Below are 8,520 nucleotides of genomic sequence, written 5' to 3' on the forward strand. Positions count from 1 at the left end.
AAAGAACCAAAGACTTAAACTACTTCAGTCTGTGTGCATTGAATTTATTTAATACACGAGTTTCACAATTTTAGTTGAATTACTGAAATAAATGAACTTTTCCACGACATTCTAATTTATTGATATGCACCTGTACACAAACAGGGCCTAAAATTAACACTCGCCAAGCGCCAAAAGCAAGTAAAAATCAGCATTGGCGAGTGCATGTAACAGTTGGCGGGTAAAACTTTTACGAAATATAACAATGCAATGTAGTGGGAACAACAGCCCGTTTTTAAAGCGATTCACTGTTTCTGACGTAAGCGAATAAAATGATCTTTTCCGAAGACAAGATCATCGTGATTGGTTAGCTGTTCTGTCATAAGCGACAAGAGCGAATCGAATAATAGGATACAAACGGACTGATAAGTTCAGAGCATTGTGATGGCCAGCTTGTCCCTAGACACGGTTCTAATAACTTTTACCTGAGAAGATGCTGCTTCATTTCGGAAGATTAACGTTTCCCTTCTTTATTCTTCATAACCCAAGAATGTAGCGACACATACCTGGGGTTATGCCGCAGAAACGGTGCTGTGAAGTAGGCTATAGTTTAAAAGGCCGTTTCAGACAGCTCACCAGTAGCGCTTCAACGCACAAAAACACAAACAATTATGTCAAAATGCGCGGTTTTGGCGAGTTACCTTGTAAACGTAGTCTTAAATGAGTTATAAAGTCTTAAATGACCGTAAAGAGTTTGGAGAAGATATGTGTCAGATCCGCGTCATGTGCATCAGGTTTTAAAGAGACAGCGCTGATTTTAAAGTTTTAAACCCGCTGAAGTCTGTCATTGATGTAAATCAAAGAACAAAAGAAAAAGAGAAATCACTCGACTGCTCTAGTCACTGATTAACTTTTGTAGCTTGAATAAAGATGAATCTGTATAGTTTATGCATATACAACTTATAGTTTATGTGAAGATTTTTTTTAAATCACTTAATATTTCAGAGCCTATTAAATGTTAAAAATAATGGCTTTCAATTATACTGTAATGCTGAATGGCTATAATTAATTGGTAAAATTGAGGGAAAATGTATTTAATAGAGACACCAGTAGCAGTATTGGTATCAATACTTCATTAATAATATACGACTTGGTAAAAAGATGCCATTTAAACCATATTTAAAATATACTATCTTTATGTCAGGGTTTCTGCATGATTTTTAAGCTCAAATTTAAGACCTTTTTAAGAACTGCACAAATAAAATTAATACCATATGAGCGGGGTAGGGCAATGTCTACAGTACCATATTAAACTGTAAAATTACTGTAAAAAGCATAACTTACAGTTTAGATAGAAGTTTTCACAAAAACAAAAAGTTTTATAAAATGATAAACTTTTTTTCAAGTGATAAAAAAAAAAAAAAAAGTTTAATATATAGTGACGTGACATACAGCGCGCGGGCTTCCACAACTGACACACATGACACTCCGCACACACAGGATTTTTACAAGAAAGGAAAATACATTTTTCTGAGTCGTGAAACTTTTTATTTCCTAACGAGTTATGAAGATAAGGTTGAAATAATGACACAGACCAGGCTACACCACCTCATCTGCCGCAGATACTGAATCAGGACAGCGCGTTTGTCTGAGGCACTTTTCAACTAGAAGACTTCGTTTTTCTGAGGTGAGTCTTACAATTTATTATAAATAAATAGGTTCATAAATGTATAAAATAGAGTTCTCTAACTCTGGAAAAAACCCTTTTTATTATTATTATTATTATTATATAGTATTGGTCTGGTGGCCGTTGAGAGTTACCATGGCAACCTCGGACACATCAGCTGCTGGAGAGGAGAGGACACGTCTGACATGTTTCTGTTTTTCGTCAGCTATACCAAAAAAGTTCAACAACTGCATGTCTGCCCATTGAAAATAAATAATTATAAAAAATTAGCAACTGATTACCAGCACACAACCATTGATCCACGACATTGCCATGACGTCGCAGTTACAAACTGGCAACGTCACAAAGTTACGTTGTGGCGACGTATATGGGTCTTTCACTTTTCTGGTTGACGTCGTCACTACGTAACTTTGGTCACCTGATTACGTTGTAGTTACGTAAGAGTCACGTAATTTTGTTAGCTGGGTTCATTGCATGTAAAGTAAAACATTTCAAAGGTTTTTTTGTTTTAATTTTGATGATTAGAGCTTATAGCTCATGAAAGTCTAAAATCCAATATCTCAAAATATTAGAATATTTCCTAAGATCAATCAAAAAAAGGATTTGCAAAACAGAAAAGTTCAAGTTATGTAAAGTTGTGTTTAAAAGTATATTCATTTAGGCACTCAGTAGGGCTGGGCAATATATCGAATATTAGCGGTAATATCGCAATAATTTTTACGACGATGTAAAATTTGAAAATATCGTGAATATCGAATATTTAAAATTCAAGCATACTTTCTCAAAAGAACGCGCCAAACGTCCAAAAAAGGGAACATGTTATTGCGGACTGCTCTACACTCATCTACTACATGAACTCTCATGAGTGCGGTTGCCAGATTTCAAGAGTTCAAATCCCTGAATCAGAGCCTCGCTGTTACATAGATACATTTTCTTCCTGGTGTTTTGCTTATTTTAAGCAATCTGGCAACCATGCGCACGCAAACGCTCGCTCCTCATTGCGGATTCAAGCATACTTTCCCAAAAGAATGCGCCGAACGTCCAATATTGTTACCACGCAAGAGACGTGAGTTGGGGGAGGGTCTTTTTTTTTTACACATTAACGAAATTAACACTAATCTCCATTTTGCTGATGAAAACTATGACTAAAAATGTTCAATGACTAGCTTTTTTCCCCATGACTAAGACGAAATGAAGACGAGACGACAATAAGATCAATATGCCTGAATATGTTCAAGAGCAGGACGGCGGTCCCACTGAAACAGTTTCAGAGGCTCCTGGGGCATATGGCAGCTGCAGCGGCAGTCACACCGCTGGGGCTGCTCCATATGAGACCGCTTCAGCACTGGCTCCATGGCCGAGTCCCGAGGTGGGCGCGGCAACGTGGCACTCACCGGGTCCAAGTCACACTGGCCTGCCGCCAAACCTTCACCCCATGGTCAGACCTTGCGTTTCTTCGGGCAGGAGTGCCCCTAGAAGAAGGTCTCCAGGCATGCTGTGGTTCACACGGATGCCTCAACCACCGGCTGGGCGGCCACGTTCAATGGGCTTGCAGTGTCAAGGGTTTGGACGGGGCCCCAACTGCACTGCCAGCAACTCAAGGCAATTGATGTGCCAGTGCGCCTTGCCTTGATCAGTCTCAAAGGGCGCTTACGAGGCAAGCACGTACTGGTCCGTACGGACAGCACTGCGACCGTTGCGTACATCAACCGACAAGGTAGTCTACGCTCCCGTCGCATGTCACAACTCGCCCACCACCTCCTCCTCTGGAGTCAGAAGCATCTGAGGTCGCTTCGTGCCATTCACATTCCTGGTCTGCACAACTGGGTAGAGTAGACCTGTTTGCCTCTCCAGAAACTTCTCACTGCCAGTTGTTTTACTCCCTGCTGAGGAACCGAGACATTCCGCAGAGAGGAATCACGAGTTAACTCATGACAATCATGCGATTAATCGCAAATATACAGACAGCCCTAATATATATAGATATATAATCCCCCCCCCCCAAAATTTGCAAAATTAGCTAAGAAATACCTGTGTTCCAGCAACTAGCTCCTCATCTGAGGGGGTTTTTAGTACCAGTGGGAACATAGTTTCATGCCACAGAGCTTCTCTTAAACCAGAGACAGTTGACAGACTTGTTTAACTAGTAAAAAAAAAAATACTTATCCCAGTTTAATTATTTCCCCCAGTTGCACAGTGTAAATTGTGAATTGCATGCACCAAAAAAGGTGACAGAATGCACTTTCTGTACTTGTTTTGCGCTAGTTACATATACATGTGTTCATTTAATAAAAAGCAGTAAGCGATCACGTGGTCTAGATTTTTTTTAACTGTTTAAATTTGCACTAAACATTTTGTATTTACTTTGTAACAATAGCTGTTCTATCTGAATTGTTTTTGTTGTTTTTTTAATGGGGACAAAAGAAAATCATGCTTTTTTATTATTTAAAAGCAAATGCAAACATATCAAGATATATATTGAATATCGTAACAAATTTTACAATATCGAGATATAAAATGTTTTTATATATCACCCAGCCCTAGCACTCAGTACTTGGTCGGGGCTCCTTTAGCATAAACTCCAGCATCAGCCTGTGGCACTGCTGAGGTCAGGCATATTGGCTGGCCAATCAAGCACAGTAATATCATGGTCAGCCAACATGCCTGACCTGAACCCCATATGGAATCTATGGGACATTTTCAAGAGAAAGATGAGAAAGTCAGTCCAACAATACAGACAAGCTGAAGGCTCAATAGTGCCTCAGCAGAGCCACAGAGACCTGTAGCAGGCATCAAATTTGAAATTAGCTCATTTTGTGCATAAAATTGTAAAATTTCTCAGTTTAAACATTTGTGTTATCTATGTTCTATTGTGAATAGAATATTTGCTCATGTGATTTGAAAGTCTTTTAGTTTTCATTTTATTCAAATTTAAAAAACATCCCAACATTTCCGGAATTCGGGTTGTACAATTCTCTACCATATTTACTATGCTGCGCGCAAGTTCAGATAACTCAAAAACTTGCGTACATGAACTGAGACCAGACGTGATATTTGATCGTAGCCACCGCTCATGTCCAAGTTTTGCGTAGAAATGACCATACACCAAATTTTCTGTCGTACGTTCGTTTCGTAAATGAGGCCCAATGTGTCTTACATGTTTCAAAAATATTTTTAATTATTATGTGTTGTTGTTGTGCGACAAATGACAAATTCCTTGTGTGTCACTTTAGGTCTGGATTTCGGTCACAGGTCGCTACTGTGAGGAGCACGGAGCGAGGAACGAGGAGACCAGGAGTACAAAACAAAGGAGTTTAATTCTTTTTTTCAGGGAATCACACATAGCACAAGGAGTTGACAAACACAATTCCAGACAAAGAGACTCAGAACGGGCAAGAACTAAATAGGGCAGATAACGAGGGGCAGACAGGTGAGGAGGATAACTTATAATGAGACACACCTGGAACAAATCAAACTACATTAGGATAGGAACAGGAAGGACCAAATAAGGAAAACAGGAACTCAACGGGAACCTACACGTGACACCATGACACTGCGAACAATCACAATCGTAATAGAAATATCTAGGGATGCACTGAAATTAAAATTCTTGGCCGAAGCCGAACGAAATTAATTTCTTCAGAATGAGAAGGCAGATGTGATTTCAGAACAAAAGCTTGAGTGAAACTCGTCCCGCATTGATCACAGCTGTAATGTTTCTCTCCGGTGTGGATCCTCATGTGATTCTTGAAATTTCATTTACTTGTTAATCTCTTCCCGCATTGACCACAGGTGAAGGGCTTCTTCCCGGTGTGAACTCACATGTGAATCTTCAGACTTGATTTATATGGGCATCTTGTTTACACTGTGGGCAGGGGACAGATTTTTTTTTTGCTTCTTGTTTTCCTTTCTCAGGTCTAAAAGAAACATTAAATCATGTTAGTTTTCAAATGAGAAAGAAAGTGAAGCCCAAAGTCAAGATCACTAATGAGTGCAAGACTCATTTCAATCCCATCAAATCACTAGTTTGGTCATGAAACTCTAGATGGCGCAGGCTTGACATGTAATCTGTAAGCAATCACCTCGTTTACTCCACAACACAGGCTTCTTCAGCATGATGAATGAGGAATGGAGAATAAACACCAACCTGTTTGTTCCCAAGTACCATGATGTTTCAATTCTGCAGGTTCTGGATCTCTCGTCTTCTCTCTGTTCTCTCCTTCTGCTTTCAACTCCGATTCATTTCTGGTAGTTCTGCCAAAAAATAACATTTAATTTTTAATAGACATGATGTGAGATTAACGATAAATATTTCAGATTCAGAGAAATATGAATTGCGATTCAGTCTTCTAGCGATTCGCATTGATTCACAAATTTCAAAAATTGAATTTCTAGTTAACATAATACTAGTAATATGATGCCGTCGAACAAAACCCGGACAGTTTAGGGATCGCACACCTCACGAATAATATTATGTTAATTATTGTTTGTTTAGTGGTGGTTAAATGATGCCTTTTAAGACTTTCCTCTGACTGTTTCGGGAAAAGATTCAATGCTTCGAGAGTATCAGAAACAGCGCTATCTGGTGGCAAGTAAAAAATAAAGCAGCCAAAAGCCAATGAAAGAAGCTCCGTCGTACGAATTGATTCATGTTACATGCACAAATAATAACCTAACAGTGTGTGTTTGTGTTTATTGAATTTCTCTCTTTGATAAATTCATTTACCAATTAAACGGTGGCATGTAATGACAGTATGAATATAAGTGTGATGTAACAGAAGAATATTGTACAACATATGAATTGCATATGGCAAATATTTTATTTTTGAGAAATATTTTCTATTCTTTGTATTACTTGTAAGACTGGGTAGGCCAATTTAAGAAAAGGTAAGTGAGTAAGTCCGAATTAAGCTAGAATAAAACAGATTTTTTTTGTTTAAAACTCTACAGACTCCGGTCTTTATTTTGATGTATTGCATATTCAGATATTCATACAACAAAACATTCTGGGGGCAATGAAACTTTAACCCTCTTAGCGCCAAAGTCGCAAAATTGCGACAAGACGTCATACTTAATAAAATAGACTTTAGTTCCTAATAGGGCCTTTCGCACCGTGGGAACCTTTTCATAGTACCAGAACTAATTGTGGAACTACCCAATTTTTTGCGTTTTCACACCGCCGGAACTGGGTGCGATTTTAGCACCGGACTGCCTTTTTCGAGAACCAAATTAGCTCCTACTTCGAAGCAGGGTCTAACCAGCACAACTGGTACTAATCGTGACGTAAGTAGACATTGATTGGCCAAACGCGTACGAAAACGCCCTCACCCGCCATGATTTAAAACGCCGTGTAAACATACTGTAAACATTGTGAAGCCACAAGCTGTTGAAATCTTGATGTCAAAATCCAGCATTTTTCAAAAAATCCCTGGCGCCTAAAAGGTTAAATGCTCAAAAATGCTGGCGTTGGCTGGCAACATTTTTTAAAACGCTGACGGGGAACGAGTTAATTACAACTCAATACTTCATGACAATGTGAGACTTTTGAAGCAGATACCAAGCCTCCAACAAAATGGCCTGTCGTTCATCAAAGCTCTTCCACAGAAGACACCTTGTTTCTCAGCACATGAACATGAACTACTAACCGTGATCTCAGACTGTGGTGATCTGGTTTCTCCACTGCATGGATCTTCATGTGTATCTTCAGCTGACTTTTAGAAGTGAAACTCTTCCCGCACTGATCACACTTGTGTGACTTCTCTCTGCTGTGGATCCTCTCATGTGCATTCAGATTTGATGACACACTGAATGTCTTGTCACAGTGTGAACACTTGTGAGGTTTCTCTCCAGTGTGGATCCTCTGGTGCAGTTTTAAACAGTATGCTGTAGTATAAGTTTTCCCACACTCAAAGCACATGTACTCTCTCACATCAGCATGTATTTTCTGATGTACTTTTAAACTTTTCAGCAGTGAAAAACTCTTTGCACACACAGAACATGAATGCGGCTTCTCCTTCGTATGAACTGTCAGGTGTGTCTTCAGGTTTGATGACACGATAAATGTTTTGCCGCACTGATCACATGCGTGCGGCTTCTCTCCGGTGTGGATCCTCATGTGCATATTTAGATTTTGTTTGTATGTGAAACTTTTTTCACACTGGTCACACATGAACGGTTTCTCTCCTGTGTGGATTTTCATGTGTTCTTTAAGGTTTATTGATTGCGTGAAGCTCTTCCCGCACTGATCGCATGCATACGGCTTCTCTCCAGTGTGGATCCTCATGTGATTTTTAAGGTGTACTTTTTGTGTGAAGCTCTTCCCACAGTCATCACAAGTGAACGGTTTCTCTCCAGAGTGAACTCTCAAGTGACACTCAAGACTTCGCTTGAATGGGAAACTCTTCCCACACTGAGTGCAGGTGAAAGATTTCTTGGCTCTTCTTTTCTTTAAAAATGTATTTTTAGTCTTCGAGCGACTCGAAGGTTTTTCTCCAGGTTTGTCGTGATGTTTCTCCTCCACTTCACTCAGTTCTTCACTCTCCTCGCTCTCTTCCATCAGCTCTGAAATAAAAGAAAAAAAGTTTAATTTTATTTTCAGTAAATAAAAAAATAATTAAAAAGATAGAAATATGAAAGTCAGCACTAATGTAATAGCGGAAAGTAGACGACTGCTATAAAATATTATGATAATTCTGGTGCATTTTTATAAATTAATTGAACGATCAGATGCAAAACATTATAGGCACATAAGTGCATAAGTGTTGGAACAGTTGCCTCACAGGCCTTTCTAAGTGATCAGCTGTGTCCTGTTGCATTAATTCTTCAGATATTAAAAGCGTGGAATGTGTCGTATC

The 8,520-nt window shown here is 39.1% G+C and overlaps 1 protein-coding gene across 1 annotated transcript; it reads right to left on the reverse strand.

Moving 5' to 3' along the window:
• Positions 1-5,164: 5,164 nt before the first annotated feature.
• On the reverse strand, positions 5,165-8,222 carry LOC107681890 (gastrula zinc finger protein XlCGF8.2DB-like). Its single transcript, XM_016478262.1, has 3 exons — positions 7,312-8,222; positions 5,814-5,920; positions 5,165-5,583 (listed from the first exon to the last, which is right to left on the reverse strand). The coding sequence occupies exons 1-3, from the start codon at positions 8,220-8,222 to the stop codon at positions 5,510-5,512; spliced, it is 1,092 nt and encodes a 363-aa protein (XP_016333748.1). The 3' UTR covers positions 5,165-5,509.
• Positions 8,223-8,520: the final 298 nt, after the last annotated feature.

This window comes from Sinocyclocheilus anshuiensis, unplaced genomic scaffold (genome assembly GCF_001515605.1).
Source record: "Sinocyclocheilus anshuiensis isolate Anshui unplaced genomic scaffold, SAMN03320099.WGS_v1.1 scaffold1973, whole genome shotgun sequence".
Lineage (NCBI taxonomy): Eukaryota > Metazoa > Chordata > Actinopteri > Cypriniformes > Cyprinidae > Sinocyclocheilus > Sinocyclocheilus anshuiensis.

Bases quoted from the DNA above. Each gene is read 5' to 3' on its own strand.
- LOC107681890 (XM_016478262.1), bottom strand. From the start codon at position 8,222: ATGGAAGAGAGCGAGGAGAGTGAAGAACTGAGTGAAGTGGAGGAGAAA. The intron at 5,921-7,311 runs GTTAGTAGTTCA...ATTTTTTGGCAG, and splicing joins CACCACAGTCTGAGATCACG to AACTACCAGAAATGAATCGG. The intron at 5,584-5,813 runs GTTGGTGTTTAT...TGTTTCTTTTAG, and splicing joins TGGTACTTGGGAACAAACAG to ACCTGAGAAAGGAAAACAAG.